At 33.8% G+C, this 19,793-nt stretch overlaps 1 protein-coding gene across 1 annotated transcript; it reads left to right on the top strand.

Moving 5' to 3' along the window:
* The first annotated feature begins 5,330 nt into the window (after positions 1–5,330).
* On the top strand, positions 5,331–8,770 carry LOC114383278 (transcription factor SPEECHLESS-like). Its single transcript, XM_028342905.1, has 3 exons — positions 5,331–5,931; positions 6,665–7,186; positions 8,277–8,770. The coding sequence occupies exons 1-3, from the start codon at positions 5,524–5,526 to the stop codon at positions 8,340–8,342; spliced, it is 996 nt and encodes a 331-aa protein (XP_028198706.1). The 5' UTR covers positions 5,331–5,523; the 3' UTR covers positions 8,343–8,770.
* Positions 8,771–19,793: the final 11,023 nt, after the last annotated feature.

The following is a 19,793-nucleotide window of genomic DNA, read 5'->3' as shown; positions in this document are numbered from 1 at the left end:
AGAGATCTGGGCAATCACAATTTGAATCCGAAAGTTACATCAAGAGTTGGATACAGAGTTCAAAATGAGATGTTTACCTTGGAGCCTACCTGAATGGGTAAGTCAAACACAACAATTTAATTTAAATAATCTATACTACTACAATAACCCATATTCGTCTCTACTGCAGCGGACACTGGCAAATGGTCGTCATTCTGCCTAAGGAAAACCTAGTTGTCTGGTTTTGTTCTTTACATAATAGGCCAGACAACTACCTTAAGGGAATAATTAACAGGTCAGTATTGTTTACAATACATTTTCATTGGCATAACTCAACAACATCAATATTTTAATGTTCCTCATATTCAACACTAGTGCTTTGAAAGGACTTAATGATACTCCACAACCTAAATCCAAGGCTGCTGCTAGGTGGATTGTTGTTAAGGTACGTGATTTAAATAAAAGTTCTACTTTTATATATTTTATGTGTGTGTACACTAATTGTAGTTAACGTTTAATTAATATCCAAATTTCATTATGTATTTAGTGTAATAGACAAAAAGGAATCACTGAATGTGGCTACTACGTGATGCATTGGATGTCCACGATAATCTTAGGATCTTTCAGGAATAATTGGGAGACGGTAATTGTTTATTTCAAACAAAGTTGGTTTTCTTATAATTGTTATTATATTATTAATTTATTTTTTATTTGATCATGCAGTATTTTAATGAAGTTAGACCATTGGAAGCAGAAAGATTCAAGGCGCTTCGCATCCAGTTGGCACAGTATTATCTAAAAGTTAGAAATCAAACATAGGCTGTTAGACAACTATGTAACTTTAGGTTACTTAATTAGTTTACATACTTTGCATTACATTTTTTACAATTGTTGTTTCATCTTAACATTGAATAACCTTTGTTGATAGCTAGTTTTTTGCTAAAACCTATTTGAAAGCAGAATGCAAATGATATATGTTGTGTGTTGTGTGGTCTGATTTTAAATTTACAGGTTAAATTTTGGTTTTTTTTTGTAAAAACAAAGAAATTATTTTAAAAAAATCTTGACAACAACATCGGTTTTTTTGAAAAAACCGATGTTAACTGTAAATAGTAACACGTTCGTTAACATCGTTTTTTTTTACAGAAAACTGATGTTAACTGTCAATAATAACACATTGGTTAACATCGGTTTTTTCAAAAAACCGATGTTAACGTTAGTTAACATCAATTTTCTGTAAAAAACCGATGTTAACTGTAAATAGTAACACATTCGTTAACATCGGTTTTTTTTACAGAAAACCAATGTTAACTAACATTAACATCGGTTTTTTGAAAAAACCGATGTTAACCGTCAATAATAACACATTGGTTAACAACAATTTTCTGTAAAAAACCGATGTTAACTGTAAATAGTAACACATTCGTTAACATCGGTTTTTTTTTTTACAGAAAACTGATGTTAATTAATGTTAACATCGGTTTTTTGAAAAAACCGATGTTAACTGTCAATAGTAACACATTCGTTAACATCGGTTTTTTTACAGAAACCGATGTTAGCTAACATTAACATCAGTTTTTTGAAAAAACCGATGTTAACTGTCAATAATAACACATTAGTTAACATCAATTTTCTGTAAAAAACCGATGTTAACTGTCAATAATAACACATTTGTTAACATCAATTTTTTCAAACAACCGATGTTAGCATTAGTTAACATCGGTTGTTTGAAAAAACCGATGTTAACTGTCAATAGTAGCACATTTGTTAACATCGGTTTTTTTTTACAAAAAACCGATGTTAACGTTAGTTAACATCGGTTGTTTGAAAAAAACGATGTTAACGGTCAATAATAATACATTCGTTAACATCGGTTTTTTTACAAACAACCGATGTTAACTGTCAACATTAACAAATTAGTTAACATCGGTTTTTTTTGAAAAAACCGATGTTAACTGTCAAAATTAACACATTCGTTAACATCGGTTTTTTGAAAAACCGATGTTAACTTTCAACATTAATATACATTTTTTGGGTGTAATTCATATTGGCAACATCGGTTATTTATAGAATCGATGTTGGTAATTTTACGTTAACATCGGTTTTTAAAAAACTGATGTTAACGATAATACTATCAATGTCGGTACTTTCAACATCGGTTCAAAAACCGATGTTGAAAGTCATAAATAACCGATGTAGAAAGCATATTTTCTAATAGTGATTGTCATGATCGATGGATGAAGTAAATAATTATGTCTAAGTTGCAAAATCCAAATGCAAATTTAAGCACACAGGATTTACCATCTCAAGGTTCATTGTACAACAAGGAAAATTATATCTATTGAGAAGCAAAATTGGTTAGAGTGTGTTTATTTTAGTCAAATCCTACTTTCCAATGCTCATTGAACTCAATCCTCCTCTCAACTTGGATTGGCGTCCAACAAGAAGGAGTGTTGATTTGTGCATGAGGTGGGGTTTGGGAATGAAAAACGAACCAGTGAGTTGTATCTCCAAAACTCTCATCCACACCTCTGAAACCCAGACTCTCCACAGAATCCGTCACACATTCCTCTGCACCATTGAAGAAAAAAAACTGTAAATTCAATATGTCAAAGCTTCACCACCACACAAAAGAACCACAACACACAGTACAAACATGCACAGTGAAAACCAACCACACAAAATCCAACACACACACGCGCAAAAAACAACACCACCACCAATCCCTGAAAAAGCAAAAAGCAAAAACATTCCAAATTGTAAAAAAAAATAAACAATTCAAATTAAAACGAGTTTCATAAATGAGATTAAGTATGCATAATAAGGATAAAGAAACAAGGTTGTGTTTGGTTCCTTTACCTCTTTGAGGAGTGAAATTCGAAAAAAGAGTAACGGTGCCCTGGGCCAGTCGAAATTCCATAGAACGCGTCGAGTGTGAACCACGCACCATAATGCGAATTTAGAATCGACGAGGGAGCTCTCTCTGTTGTGTTATGCGTATAGTTTTTTCAGTGTGGAGAGACACAAAAACAAAATAGAGATAAGTAAGGAGAGAGGAGAAAAAATTGAAAGAAGGAAAGGGATTGAGCAAACCGAGGCAAGAACAGTCGATTGAGCAATGGTGAGTGAGAGGTTCAGCAATGGCGAGCAATGGTGAGTTAGACGAAAGGCCATATGGAGGTTCACTGAGGGAGCAGCTGAGGTGCGCGCGGTAGCCCTAATATATTTTTGGAAATTTAGAGCAAAAAGTGAACGACGGTCCTTTACACAAAAACGTCGTTGTCTAATTTAATATTAATTACAAAAATACCACATTCCTACATTCTAAGACTGGTGAACAAGATGTGCGTCGTTAAAATTGCATATTTTAGTTTTAATGTCGTTGTTTAGGAAACCGCCTTTAAAAAGTTATCATTATTTATAAAAATGTCACCGCTTCACAATTTACATGAGTCCTTATATAAACGTCGTAAATACAATGTCGTAAAAAACCTTTTTTCTAGTAGTGACTGTCATATCTGGTCACTATCAAAAGGTTGTCATTGGATCTTCTTAACCACATGACCTTCCAACTAAATATATTGATGAGGCTTCACATAGTGAAGTTAGGAGAATTGGTGATACATAATATTACTCAGATTGATGTATATATTTCACTCTATTTTTTTAATTTTTTTTTTGTTTTACATACTATAACGGGATGTTTAATTCATATTAAGGGTGTCTTAAATGAGATGAAAATATTATAAATTAAAATACATATATACTCTTGAATATTGGAGCTTTTCTATATTAACTATTTCCTTTGAACTAAAATAATCATCATGGTAGTTTTACACATATTAAAAAAAATAATAAATAGATAAAAAAGAAAAGTAATTTTATAACATTAATCTTAAATCATCATTAATTCATTTTTAAAATTTTGTAATTTATCATTAATATGTAAAAAATATAAGTAAAAAAATAATTAATGTTACGTTAAAAAATTAAAATAATAATTATTTTTAAGATAATTATTTTTTCATATACATGATAATTATAATGTAACCGTTGGAGTAAATCAGTGTTGTATTTAGTCATTGGGCATTTCAAGAATATTACCACACATCAGATGGCAGAATATAAATACCTGAATAAACGTAAAAAATTATACTCTTTAGCTTAGGTATTCTCTTGGACAATATGTTTAAACACTAATATAATTTGGCTGCTCTAGTTCATATACTCTTTACTCTTTACCTTCTGGTTGAATTTTTAAGTTCAAGTATTTTGTTAATTTTTGTATTTAGGTCACAGGTTTGAAAATAAAAAAATATATATTTTAAAAGATATTTAATAATCAATACTTTTCATGTAAATATTATGTGTATTTTTATTGAACTGGGCACGTATTAACCAAATCCATAAACTTAGAATATTTATGATTGGGCAAACATGGTAAAGTTCAAAAGGGAGATATATGCATTTGTTTTTCGATTACAAAGATATATCCATTTAAGCTACATTCAAGTTCAATATTTAATGGCAGAAAAAAGTTTGATAGGAGAATATACAACAGATCATTTCCAAAATGATTAAATATTTCACTGCAGTATTAATGAATGGTGGTAGAAGTATTTATGAATGGCAATTTTAATGTGGATACGCAATTATGATCCTAATTACAAAACAGTACATTTATTGGTGATTCATACCCTTCTTATCTTTCCACTTGCTTTTCTTTCTGCAGGCAAAATAACTCATCAAATAAATCATTTATCCTTAAGATAACCATTAAAAAAAATTAAAGCATAAATTTTCATTAAAATATAACATCTAATATATATTACTAAAACATTTTAATTATAACTTTTATGTTTCAATTAATATGAATTTAGTTCTTATAAATTTACAGTTTTTTAATTTTAATTTCTATTTTTTTAATTTGTATTTCATATAAGTTTGTGATTTTTTTTAATTTTAATCTCTAAACCATAATCTTTAGAGACCAAAAATTAAATACTAAAGAATTTAGAATTGACAAAACCAAAAATACAACTTATAGTAGTTAAAATTAAAAAATTACCAACTTACATCACTGAATTTATATTTGAGTCTAATTTTTAATAAAAATGATAATTACTAAATTCTTAACTTTTGGTCTAGAAGCTACTGGTAACAAAATCCAAAGAAGATAGTTGCATTAACCTCAAGAACAGAATCTATTTTAATTTTTCACACCACATCTTTTTCAAGTATTACTATCACTATAAAACCCTTAATTATCTTTCTTCCAGGCATCTCCCTCACCTCCCTCTCTTTCTCTTTCCTTCTAACGTCTCTCAATATTTATTGTAATTTCAAGTTTTGAAAACTTCTTTGGTCTGCTACTGCTTTTCTGCTATATATCTTGGGATTCAGTGCACCACTGCACTGCCTTGAGATAACTTATCTTGGGATTTCAGGAAAAGACGTTGCTTTGGCATTTTTTATCCGGGAAAGTCAAATTTTCCGGTTCAACTGTTTCCATACACACCTTTTGTAATAAGTTTTATTGGAGAAATGGAACCACAGAAAAGTCCATTAATGGATGAAAGCCTATGTGATGTTTCCCATGATACTGAGTTTGGGGACACACACTTTGGTGGAGGGGATCTTTTTTCCATTTTGGAGAGCCTAGAAGACTTGAAAGATTTTCCTTCCACCAACAATGAAGCTGCTGTTATTGGCCCAACTTTCAAAGAAAATGAGCAAAACTCAAAAAAGGTCTCAATATCTTCACGTGCCCCACAAGATTCTGAAACTGAGCCTGAAATCTCACCAAAAAGCAAGAGACAAAAGCTTAGTCCCACATTGGTTGAGGAACCACAGAAGGTGTCTCACATAACCGTGGAGCGCAACAGAAGAAAGGAAATGAATGAAAACTTATCGATCTTGAGGTCACTTATGCCTTTCTTTTATGTCAAGCGGGTACGTATGCCTTAATTATCTTAACATCAATCACATATTCAAATTCTAGATACTTTCCTTGATTTTATCTATATGATAACAATTCATTTCTTACCTTTATTTAGTGCACTAGTTTGCATTCTGGACTTCGTTTTACACCCAAATGTCCTTCACATAGACAATTTTAATTAATTGAACTACCTCTATAAGTAGTTTTTTTGAGGATTTTTTTTTATTATGCAATGTTTGATTATCTCTTGTGTATTTTTCAATTTAGCTTTTCTTACAAAAAAGGTTATCTATAAGCGGATTACAAAGGTGTACTTGAACTAGGAAGTTGCAAAAAGTTTTTATGTATTAGTTAGTAGACAAATCTAAAAGCAATAAGGAAAATAATCAATAGGCATACCAACACAGGATAACACCTAAAGAGAAAAAGAGACAAAAATATAATATGATAACTGATAGAAAGTGAGAGATAAAGAGTAATAATAGGTGTTTCTCTTCAATACCCTTAGATATGTATTCTTGAAAAATTCCTTCTAGGCAACTTATATGTATATGTAACATCTTTCATTTTTTTTATCACATTTTATCATACTATATCACCTATTATATCTATAATTTTCTTTTTTTATTCTCTCTCTCTCACTAAGTGTTGAATAGAATATTGAGTGTCTAAATGTATTTTTGCTATGTATATTGTGATTTTCTGTAGTGGTACTTGAGGCTAATTTTTTCCTCCTATATATAGGGAGACCAAGCATCAATAATTGGAGGTGTGATTGATTACATCAACGAGTTGCAGCAGCTTCTACAGTGCCTAGAGGCCAAGAAACAAAGAAAAGTTTACAATGAAGTCCTAAGCCCAAGGCTAGTTTCAAGCCTGAGGCCTTCATCACTAAGTCCTGGAAAACCACCCTTGAGCCCTAGAATAAACCTTCCCATTAGTCCAAGGAATCCACAACCAGGTAGCCCTTACAAGCTCAGATTGCAGCCAGGTTACCTTTCCCCCACCATAGCCAACTCTCCTACTTCTTCAGCTTCTTCTTCCATCAACGATAATATCAATGAGCTTTTTGCCAATTCAAAGTCCATTATAGCTGATGTTGAGGTCAAGTTTTCAAGTCCACATGTGCTTCTGAAGACTGTGTCACTACCGATTCCAGGCCAGGCCATGAGAATAATATCAGCTCTTGAAGACCTAGCACTTGAAATCCTCCATGTGAACATTAGCACTGCTGATGAAACCATGCTAAACTCAGTCACTATTAAGGTAACTGTGATGGTACATACATGACGGCTAATCTTACTGTTTTATTAATGTCTTCAGTTAATATAATGCTAATGCTTATACTGACTAGAAATTTCTTGGTAATGACTTGAAGCACTGTATATATCTTACTGGTACAACATAACACAATTTGCATGATTAATAATGTAATAGGTTCAATTTTTAAGTCTATATATAGATATATGAAAAAATATTGTTGAAAGTCATTATCTTTTTAAATAAATCTGAATACTTAAAAGTAATTATTTTTTTGAAATAAACATATTTTGTCGAAAAGGACGAAAGGACTAAAAATCAAGTAAATATTTTATCACATGCATAAGTTTTTTTTATTTTTATTTTCTCTGTGTCCAAAATGTAGCTATATCTTTGAATACCAGCAACCGCGAAGTTAGCTCAAAAAGTAAATATTTTTTGTTGAGTATTTTTTTGTTGTTGAGATTATTGGCTCAATGTGCCTATATAATCCTATCTCTTTCCTAAGTCCCTTTCACTAATAATGAGGATAGGTTTGGATTGCAGTGTCTCAGTGATGTAACAGTTTTTGTTCCCTAAACCCTCATCTTGATTTAGACGGTATGGATTTGAAGTTCTAACAATTTTGAATCATCAAAAAAGTTTGCCAGATGAAGTAACCTAATAGCCTAGCCTACAACCTATAGAAAATCTAAAATAAGAAAATTTCACAAAAAAAAGAAAAAACTAAAATAATGACCATGATGATATAATGAATATATATTGAATGAAGTAATAATAATAGAAACTTTTTTTTTTTGGCTAGTACTCTACAGTGAAGTACATTACTACTGTGATCTGTAATAAACAATGACATGCACAACCTTTTTTACTGCATTTGTCTGATAGGCCAGGGATGTAACATGGCATCTCGCAAGCATTTTCTTCATTTGGCCAAAAATATATATATTTATATGCAATAAATTTAAATATGGACCTACCGTTTTCTGATATTATTTATTTCGTGGAAGCTAATTAATGATTATGTATACATGCTATTTACGTGTTCAATTAGGGTCCATGAATAACTATGGTTTCTTAAATCTGTCCTTTTTAGATTGGAATTGAATGCCAACTCAGTGCTGAAGAACTTGCTCAACAAATCCAGCAAACATTCTGCTAAAGATGGCTTCCAGACTTTATAACAAGCATCGGACCACATCCTTATACTTTTTAGTGTGTCGTTTGTGCGTACGTAGCGGCATTGATAATTAAAAGAGAAGATGGGGAAAATCCGTGGTTTAAAATTGCAGTTGTGGTCACGTTGCGGCGAGCCACTAAACCTTTATACTGCGACTAATTATGAGAAAATATGATGCGATTGTGAAATGTCAAAATATCTTAACGTTGCGGCTACAATTACAATTGGAGACCACAATTTAAAACCCTACATGGGAACATCCATTCAATAATTAGTTACTAGCATTTCAGTTCAATTTCTTTCGTTTGACTAATTAGTTATAGTAAATTTTAGTGTAATTGGTTATCTGTGTCTTGGTACGTGTATGGCATGATTCTATTTTAATCAAGCACTATGTCAAGCTTTGATTTCTCTAAGAATTCAATTTGTTCTTTCGATCCAAAAATATATGTTGGACCAGGCTGAAAGGCAAAGGCAGTATTATAGAGAGTGAGAGAGAGAGATCATTTCTCCCCTTTTGGATTAATTTGTTTTATGAGCAAAAGAAAATACATTCAAATGTAAAATATGTTAGTGCACTACTACAAAAATGATATTTTACAACACTTGCTTAATGAGAGTATCAAAATTATTTTCGTAAAAAACATAGTAACATTTTTTTAAAATAATAACTTTTTAACGACAATTTTCACAAAATCATCTTTGAAATCACATTTTAACATCGATTTCTTCATGCACCGATGTCAAAAGCATGAGTTTAACATCAGTTTTCAAAAAATAATCTTTGAAAGGGAAGAATTCAACATTAGTTTTCAAAAACCATCTTTGAATGAGACGAGTTTTCCTTTTTCACTCTCGTGTCCTCTCACTTTGGCTGCCACCGCTATGCTACCTTTGCCACTCTGTTAAGGCCTAACTCTCATGCTTGACTTCCTTTCTCTCTCGCACCCTCTCACACTTTGAGAAGCGCACACGACCTCACTTCCTCTCAACATCAAAGTTGGTTCTTTGGTAAAGTGTGTATGCAAAAACCAGATCTATGTTGGAAATAGTTGTGTGTGCACAAAGCTCTTGGCCAGTCTGTCGTGATGGCGTCTTTGTCTTCACCTTCAAGCGCTTTCTGCTGTTGCAATGTTGCATCAATTTTGAAGATTCGACTTGAAGCTCTGTTTCTCTGAAGCTTGTCCTTTCTTTGTGATAATCATCAGTGGCACCGAAATAGGCCAAGGCTGAGAAGAAGATAGTTGTGCAAGCTTATCAAGGAGTACGACTAGATCCTCGTTGTGAATGCTGACAATGTGGGATCGAACCAGCTCCAAAACATTCACAAGGGTCTCTGCAATGACTCTGTCATCCTCATGGGGAAGGAAATTCTTCTTTTAGGTGCATGATAAAAAGGTATGGAGTTCCAAGTGGGAAATACAAGTTTTATAGGTGTGCCTAGCAGTGGATAAACAACCATTGTATCTTAATAGCAGCTGCTCGAGGCATATGATAGGAGACAAATCAAATTTCTTGCCTCTAAAAGCTAAAGAAGGAGGATTTGTAACCTTTGGTGACAACAACAAAGGGAGAATTCTCAGATACCTCTTTATGATGATGATGATATAAGAAGTCCTAAAGAATCCTCTCCTACAAGTGAAAAGGTAGTGAACAATAACCCTTTTGAAGAACACCCACTACAACAAAATAGTCTTCATAAGGAGTGGAAAGCACTTAATGACCTTTCTATTGACAACATCATAGGTGATATTGCAAAGGGAGTTTCTACTCGACACTCACTCACTCAATTTGTTTTGTGAATTTTATACATTTGTGTCTATGATAGAACCTTCAACTATTGAAGAGGTGCTTGTTGATGAACATTGGCTTATGGCTATGCATGATGAACTAAATCAGTTTAAAAGAAATGAAGTTTTGGAACTAGTACCCAGGCCTAGTAAGACAAAAATTATACGTACAAAACGGGCTTTCAAATATAAGCTAGATGAACATGGCTTAATAACTAGGAGAAAGCAAAGCTACTAGCCAAAGGTTATAAACAACAAGAGGGTATAGACTTTGGTGAAACCTATGCTCTGATAGCTAGATTAGAAGCTCTGAGATTGTTGCTTGCATTTGCTTGTATTATGGAGTTTAAATTGTACCAAATGTATGTGAAGAGTGTTTTTCTAAATGGATACATTGAAGAGGAAGTCTATGTTTCTCAGCCTTCTAGTTTGGATCATAAAAATCCTACTCATGTGTATAAGCCTGAGAAAGCTCTCTATGGACTTAAACAAGCACCCACAATGGTATGAGCGACTTACCAACTTTCTCCTTGATAAAAAAAATTAAAAGAGGACAAGTTGATAAGAGGATTTTTATTAAGAAATCCTCTCATGACATCTTGCTTGTGAAGGCTTATGTAGATGACATCATATTTTTCTCCACTAATAAATCTATTTTTGAAGATTTTGTGCGTAGGATGTAGGGAGAGTTTGAAATGCCAATGATGGGAGAGTTGAACTATTTCCTTGGTCTACAAGTTTAGCAAATGAACCATGGAACTTTTCTCCATCAAACCAAGGATTGCAAGGAACTTCTCAAGAAGCTTGATATGGATAAAAGTAAGGAGGCTGCAACTCCTATGGCCACAAATTGCTACCTTGGTGTGAATAAAAAAAGGAAACTCATTGACCAAACAAAGTATAGACGTACCATTGGTTCTTTAATCTACTTGAATGCTAATAGGTCTGACATTATGTTTAGTGTTTACATGTGTGCTTGCTATCAATCATGTCCTAAAGGGTCACATTTCTGAACAATTAATAGAGTTATGAAGTATCTTAGAGGAACCTTAGATGTCGTCTTGTGGTATCCTAAAGGTGTTAAGATCTCTCTAGTGGGATATTTAGATTTAGATTTTGCAGAATGCAAACTAGATAGGAAGAGTACAAGTGGTACTTGTCAGTTATTATGACATGGCCTAGTATTTTGGAATAGCAAGAAGCCAGCATGTGTTGCTTTATCTATGGTTAAGGCTGAATACATTGCTGCAAGGAGTTGTTGTGCATAAATTTTGTGGCTTAAACAACAACTTTCTGATTTTGGATTGCATTTAGAACACATTCCTTTAAGATGCGATAATAGTAGTGCCATTAGTCTCACCAAAAACCCTATCATATATTCTAGGACAAAGCATATAGAGGTTAGGTATCATTTCATTAGGATCATATTCATAAGGGTGGTTGTGATACAGAGTTTGTTGATACAGACTCACAACTAGCTGATATATTCACTAAACCTTTAGCAAGGGATAGGTTCTTCCACTTTCATAATGAACTTGGCATTCTAAGTGAGTCTAAACTTACTTGTCATACCCTAATTTCGTTTGGGGACTGTCATTCATTGATGTTTTTTTTCTTGCTAGCCAAACTGCATGGTTTGACACCAATTACCACATAAAATGAAGGATCATTCAATGTTTTGATCAAGAATGCGAAAGATACCAAAAGGAAGGGCAAAAAGGTCTTTTCATTGAGTTTCCTGGCCCCTAGCTCGCCCAGGCTAGCCTCTGGCTCGCCTGGGCCACCAAAAGACTTCCATGTTAAGTAACCAGCTCGCTTGGGCGAGCTAGTTGCTTCATGGCTAAGTCTCAGCTCACTTTGGCAAGCTACCATGGTCCCAAATGCTTGTTTTTCCTATAAATAGGCGTGAAGGGAGGCTGATCAAGGGGTTCCAAGGCTCAAAAGTGGAGAGAATTGAGAGAAGAGAGAAAGAAGAAGAAGAAGAAAGAAGAGGAAACAAAGCCGAGGCGCTGCCGAATCACGACTGTGACCAATCCTTACATCGTTCCTTTTTCGGTGTTCATCATGCAACCATCAGTTAGTTTTATTTTTGAGGATTGAATATGATCTATGTACCCTTAGGGGTCCCCTTTGTTATTGTGCACATTCATCTTCTCCATCTATCATCGTCAATCTCTTTTTCTTTGTAAAGTTCAATCTTAACCAATCACTAGTGTTGTAAAGTTGTCTTTAAAGAGATTGAAATTTAATAAACAAAACCAAGATAAAACCAACTCATAACTAATTTCTTTTTATCAAATATCACTTGAGATCGTTTCAAGGTCCAATGCCTTAACGATTCTCTCCGCTTTTCAAATTTAAAAGATCGTTTCAAGGTCCAATGCCTTAACGATTCTCTCCACTTTTCAAAATTTAAAACATCGTTTCAAGGTCCAATGCCTAAAACGACTTTTGTTCACAATTAAAATCAATCTTTCAAAAAACATAAAATCAATTTAACATACAAACTTCCAGTCTTAAAGAACTACGTAGGTCTAAATTCCTCATCGAACCTGAGGATACGTAGGTGTCAACCCCCAAAAAATAAAAAATATAAAAAGGGAAAACTAAATAATTTTGAAGTCATGTTACGCACACTCGATTAAAGGCTACCGTCCCTTGTGACGGGCGCGTGGGGTGCTAATACCTTCCTTATGCATAAACAACTCCTGAACTCTTATTTTCAAAATTCATAGACCTCTTTTTGTTTTTTCTATTGTTTTCCTCAAATAAACGTTGGTGGCGACTCCGCTCGTTTTCTCCCTTGGAGACGAACTCTTTGGCATATCTATTTTGCCTTCGTCGTCCTGTCGTGAGGTAGGTTGTGACATTACTTAAGCCAATTTAGGAGTATTCATTCATGTACATATGTAGTTACATTTGTTTGCTTGCTCATTAGTACATGTGAATTGCATTCTTGAACATTTAACATGCATAAAAACCATTTTAGCAAGTTTAATTCAGGACAATTATGATTTAGCATGCATGATAATTGATTAGCATATCTTGTAATCGATTATTTCGAGCTAAGGCAGATATCTAAGCTCTTTGGGTAAACCTGTAATTGATTACCAACTTGGGCAATCGATTATTTTAGTGAAGACAAAAAGCCTTACTCTTTGTCTGAACTTGTAATCAATTACCATCTTAGGTAATTGATTACGAGGCGTCTGAAACGTTTTTAGAAATTGAAAAAATCCTCCCTTTTCCTTTTTAGAGCTTTCCCAAACCTAGAAACCCCTCACATTATATCTCAGAGCTCTTTTCGAAACTTAAAAGAGTATATTTGTTAGTCTTTCAACCTTTTAAACACATAAGCCTCTCTTTCTACCTTCATCCCCAATCTCCATCAATGGCAGAGAAGAAAAAGAGGATAAAGAGCATTGGGCACAGACCCACAACCCCCATAACAAAGAAGGAGAAGGAACCAACAAAAGGTGGTCCTTCAGATAGAGGAAAATGAATTGCACATTCTTCCTTACCTCCTACTACACCAAAGGCAACTCCTTGCTTTTCTAAAGAACACTATGAGTCTTCGTACAAGTTTAGTTATGCAAAGAAGGAGATGATTCAACCAAAGTATGTCAATTTGGCGTGGCTTAGAAGTGAAGGCTTTGCTTTTCCTGAGTTAATTGAGTATCGTGTGTTGAAGAAGCTAGTGGAGATGAAGAGCACCTACTACACTGACCTGGTAAAATTTTTTTATACCAAAACTCATATTAATGGTAATACTCGATTTTTGTGTCCTGAAGTGAAAGGGCAACAAATTGTGGTGACACCTCAGGTGTGGTCAAACACCATTGGGCAATCCTCAGAAGGCATTATGGCAAATCAGTTGGGTCTCAAGGAAGTTGGATTTTCTTTTAACAAGGTTAAGAAGTACAAGTCTATGATGAAGAATCCTTCTGTCTATGATGTTATTGTTACAAAAGCAAAGGGAAACAAATGTTTTGGTACTGGACCACTCATGCCTGAGCACAAGCTTTTGGCCTATGTGGTTTCTTTGATTATTACTCCAAGGGGGAACAATGATGCTTAGTTGACTGAGGAGGATCTTCTTCTTATCAGTCTTATGCAAGGGAAGATGAAGATCAACTGGGTCAACATTATTATTAATATCATGTTGAAGACCAAGAGGATTGGCTCTTTCAAGTTTCTTTATGTAGTTTAGATCTCCAGGATTCTTGACTATTTTGGTGTTGATACCCAAAAGTAATTCTTTGGTTTTGTTAAGGCAAAATTTGAAGTAAAGACCAAAGTCTTGAAGTAAATGGAGTACATCAAGCTTGAAGAAGCTGGGATTCAATGGATTGAGAAGAGCAAAGAAGATCAAACAGAACAAGAAGAAGCTACAGAGAAGCCCGAGTCCTTTTGGGTAGATGATGCTAGCAAAGATGGACAAGCTCATGAGAGTACACAAAGAAGACTATGTTGAACTTAATGAGTGCTTTGAGTCTATCTTAGAAAGGTTGGATGCTATGGAGCACCACATGTGGATGATATATGATCCTTAGTTAATCTTTAGGATCCCCTTAGAGCCTTAAGATAGTTAGCTTCATAGTTCATAAGCATATAGTCTCGTTCTATGTTTGTTTCTATGTTTTGTCTATGTTATCCTATGTCTTGAACTGTTATTCTTTATGATACACACTCTTTTTGACTTTGTGATGCCAAAAGGGGAAGCAAGATTTTGATGTTTTTTTTAGAAAGATTGATGATTTTGATGGCCGATTGAAATTAAGCGTTTCTACCCATTAAACTTGAATTGGTAAATATTTTGAAAGAATCTATTCAAGCCCCTATTGTAGATTCTCGTCCTGATCCAACAAACATGAGTTTCATTCTTCCTAAATTTGTGTTTAATTAATACGATATTAGTTTTGATGTTTTAATTACTGGATATGAGAGAATGTGTTTTTTCAGTGAATTAGGGCAATGTGGGATTGATTTTCACTAAAGGTGACCTAAAATGGGTAATGGGATACAAGGGTATGCCCTTTTGATATGGACCATTTTTTCTATTGTTATTTCAGTGTTACACGTTTCCTATTTGTGGAGATGAACTTTGCTTCTGGTTTCATTTTTTGTTTTAGCTAGTATTCTCAATGTTTGAGGTGCTAGCTAGTGGTAGAGTATCTGATCAATTTGAATATTTTTACTGTATATATAAGTTAATATTGATATTGCTTGAGAATTGAGACACTTCTTATTTTTCATGATTACTCTGAAATTTGTTGCCATGCCTTGTCCTTACATGTGTTCATATTGTTCGAAGGCCGAATGAATACTTGATTTGGGTGCCTTGTTGTAAATTTTAGTATTTTTAACTTGTTTGAATTGATGGAGACAACATGTTTACTTTGTTTCTCCCAACTACTAACCTCTAAATTGAATGCTTACACAAAGAATTGAGTTCAATTCTGAATTTTTTGTGAATTTAGTTCATTTATAATGGCATGTACATTTTTTGTGAAGGATAAAGTTTGTTTGTTGATGATATTCATGTGTTTTACTGTAAATTTTTTGCCATGGCTCTGAATATAGCATCGATAGGAAATGTTGAGTTCTTGCTTTGTAAGCTCAATTTAATTTGTTCATTGATGTCACCATTAAGCTCAGTCATGTTGTTAAGTTTGAACGATCCATTTTGTCATAATTGGGTGATCCATCCACACCCTTAGTTTTGATAATTACAAAGATATAATTGATGGACTAATGGCTTATTCTTTACTGAACATGATTCACTATATATGAGCACATAACAAACATTTATTCTATGCTCTTCATTAGTTTTCATCCATTCACTCACAAGAACTTGTTTTTATAAAGTGTTATATTCAACATCTAATGCATTGTTACAAGCAAGCATTCAATTAGTTGTGAAAACCAATGTATTTATACTGTGTCCTTTTATTCGCATCCGTTGGGCTTATTCACTTACACAAACTATTTTATATTAAGTATAAGTGACATCCAACCATGTACTGGATTCATGTTAGCTAAACAGGGAAGTGCACAAACTCATTCAATTTGCCTATCTTATTTTGAATTGCTAACATTTGAATTTCGAGTAAGAAAGGATAGAATACAAGAGAATAGAAGAAATCTGAAAGAATATTCTTCCAAGTCGTTAGTGTTGCACAGGAAGAAGCACATGTTATTGTTTGTACTATTATTCCTTCTCTCTCCACAAGAACGCATCATGTGGCAATGCCTCTAGTTATGAGACAACAATCATATCAAGTCAAGCACTAATTCCATAATGAATCTCTTTACTAAAGTCTATAAAAGGTGACTTAAGCTCTATTATACAACACAAAAAAACAAAGAGAAAAACGAGTAAGAGATTCTGAAGTGATATTCCTGTCAAGTTATTGAACGACACATTTCCTATGCTTAAGTTGTTTATTCTTTGCTTAGCAAAGTTATTTCATTGTATTCGAGCTTAAGTGTTTATCCACTCTATTAACTATTTTGAATGTGTGATCATTCAACCATTTTTTGTTTATGAAAGCCAAGAATGACTTAGTGTTAAACAATACTTGAGTGTTCTTAAATTCAAAAGGAGTCTAAGGTAGGGTATGGGTAGGGTCATATAGTACCCGTCCCCATACCCGCTTTTAAATGTTATAATGGCTTAACTAAAAACTCTAATTTAGGGTTTTCCACTCTATTATAGTGATACTGTTAGAGATTAGAGATTGAGTATTAATCATTAAAATATAATTATTTTTTCACAATATATATATATATATATGTGTGTGTGTGTGTGTGTGTGTGTGTGTGTGTGTGTGTGTGTGTGTGTGTGTGTGTGTGTGTGTGTGTGTGTGTGTGTGTGTGTGTGTGTGTGTGTGTGTGTGTGTGTGTGTGTGTGTGCGTGCACGGGAAGGGGTAGGTTGGGTACTATTGTACCTGTATCCAAATCTATACTCGTGTAAATTTGTGGGTATATACCCGCCTCATACCCAACTCCAATATTATGGGTAATAGTCCGCCCCTCTTGCAGATATTTTTTATTAGTATTTTCTTGTGCTGCCTTTTGACACATTTGTCACAAAAGTCTACTTTTGAAAATCTTTGTGAAAACTCTATTTATCAGCATTGGAAAAAAAATCTTCATTTCGTTTTAAGCAAATTGTTTTTGCACTCATTGGATGATACTCTCTGAGTCTAGTATTTCAACATATCTATTTATAAAAATCATATCCTTTGCAAAAAGCTATAAGTTTTATCTAACACATTATTCAACCCCCCATTCTAGTGTGATATTTGTTATTTTAGTTGGCATTAAAGTTTGGCCTCTCGGGTTTAGTATTTAACAACACATAGGAAAAGATCCAGTCAAAGAAAGAAATAGAAGAAGGATATGCTACCTGTCGCAACCTACCCCACGACAGGACGACGAAAGCAAAATAAAAGATGGCGACTTCTAAAAACAGAAAACGAGCGGGAGTCTCCACCAACGTTTATTTAAGGAAAAAAATTATAAAAATCATAATGAGAGGTCTGCAAATTTTAAAAATAAGGGTTCGGGAGTTGTTTACGCATGGGAAATGTATTAGCATCCCACGTACCCGTCACAAAGGACGACAACCTTTAATTGAGTGTGTGCGACATGACTTCAAAATTATTTATTTTTCCAAGAGTGGTGAATTGCTTTTATTACATTATTTTATTATTTTTTCTTTTTTCGAGTCGACAAGGGTGTTGCCCTTGCTCCTATGTATCCCCAGGTGTGATGAGGAAATCAGACCTACGTAGTTCTTTAAGTCTAAATGTTCGTTTGTTAAATTGATTTTACGTTTTTGAAAGATATATTTTAATTGCGAACAAAGAGTCGTTAAGGCGTTGGACCTTGAAATGAAATTTTAAATTTTGAAATGCGGAGAGAATCCTTAAGGCGTTGGACCTTGAAACTATCTCAAGTGATATTTGATAAAAAGAAGTTTGGTTGTGAATTGATTTGCTTTATTTTTTTTTGTTTATTAGTCTCTAGTCTAACAAAAGAAAAGAAAACAATTTCACGACACTAGTGGTCGGCTAGAATTAAACCTTACAAATAAAAATGAAATTACCAACAATAAAGGGGAAAAGATGAATACATACATGATATCAGAGAGGACCTGTAAGGGTACATGGATTACATTCAACTGTTAAGAAAAGAAAAGAAAAGGAAGAATAACTAACCGGCTATCGCACAGGGTACAAGGCTAGTAAGAGAAGTGATGTAGGGAATGATCCTCGGTTGCAATTTGGCAGCGCCTCAACTTTACTTTTCTTCTTTTTCCTTCCTCTGCTTTCGTTTTTCTTTCTCTCTAAACTTTATGAACCCTTTGCCCCTTCCCCTTCATGGCTATTTATAGAAAAAATCCATTTGGGGTAGGGGAATTTCGCTTGGGTGAGCTAGTTACTTAGCCCTGAAGGTAATAACTCGCCTGTGCGAGCTGGTTACTTAAGGTTGAAGATATTCCATGGCCCAAGTGAGCCAGATGCTAGCCTGGGTGAGCTTGGGCCCAGAAAATTCCATAAATGACTATTTTTCCCATATCCTTATGGTTTTCGTTCCTAGATTCGATAATCAATTTGAGTGATCCCTCGACCTTGCATTGCAACCGATGTCGAACGATAAAAGCATTCCTCAGATGAAATTAGGGTCTGACAGTTGCCCCTCTTTACTTATCTTTTATTGAAAATAAAAGGTAAGTAAAGATAAGGACCCTAATTTCATATGAGCAGTTTTGCTATTCAAAACTGGACGCCAGAGAAAACAAAAGAAGTGAAACCGAAAAACAAAAGGACATTGAAGTCTTGAAAGCGTCAAACAAATGACATTGTAGTCTTTGAAAACCTAAAAGACTGAAGACATTATAGTCTTTGAAAGCGTAAAATACTGAAGACATTGTAGTCTTCGAAAGTGTAAAAGACTGAAGACATTGAAGTCTTTGAAATCATAATGCAAAAGACATTGTAGTCTTGGAATCATAAAACATAAAACATGGTAGTCCTTGAAAATGTAAAAGACTGAAGACATTGAAGTCTTTGAAAATGTATAAGACTGAAGACATTAAAGTCTTTGAAAAGGTAAAAGATTGAAGACATTGAAGTCTTTGAAATCATAAAGCAAAAGACATTGTAATCTTGGAATCATAAAACAGAAGGCATTGTAGTCTTTTGAAACATAAAGCAAAGGACGTTGAGTCCTATGAATCATGCAATTGGATTTTGGAAGTTGGTATATAATGAGAAATCTATGGACTCATAGCCTGATGTGAAACATGAGTTTTGGAATGCATGGACATGTAAACTTCACCCTAAAATGAAGTAAATGCAGGTTTTGTACACAACAATGCAATGCAATGAAAAATTGTGCAATGTTCATGACATTCTTTCCTCTTTTGGTGATCTTAATTTTGTTTTCTTTTTTCTTTTTTTTTGTGTGAAAAGAAAACAGATTGACTGTCTCTTTCTAAAAGGTGTGATAACTCATGCAACCTCATCCTATCTTTTGCAAATCTCCTTGGGGACTCCCTTAGTGTATGTTTTGATTTAATCACTTGACAATTTTGGTTGACGGTAGTGGAGCTGTTTGACATTTAATCAATCA

This window comes from Glycine soja, chromosome 14 (assembly GCF_004193775.1).
Source record: "Glycine soja cultivar W05 chromosome 14, ASM419377v2, whole genome shotgun sequence".
In the NCBI taxonomy this organism is placed as follows: domain Eukaryota; kingdom Viridiplantae; phylum Streptophyta; class Magnoliopsida; order Fabales; family Fabaceae; genus Glycine; species Glycine soja.
The sequence above is the reverse complement of the archived record's forward strand: the minus strand, read 5'-3'. Positions and strand labels throughout refer to the sequence as shown.

Excerpts from the sequence above, each read along its gene's own strand:
- LOC114383278 (XM_028342905.1), top strand. The coding sequence starts at position 5,524 with ATGGAACCACAGAAAAGTCCATTAATGGATGAAAGCCTATGTGATGTT. Across the intron at positions 5,932-6,664 it reads CTTTCTTTTATGTCAAGCGG|GGAGACCAAGCATCAATAAT; the intron begins GTACGTATGCCT and ends TCCTATATATAG. Across the intron at positions 7,187-8,276 it reads TAAACTCAGTCACTATTAAG|ATTGGAATTGAATGCCAACT; the intron begins GTAACTGTGATG and ends TGTCCTTTTTAG.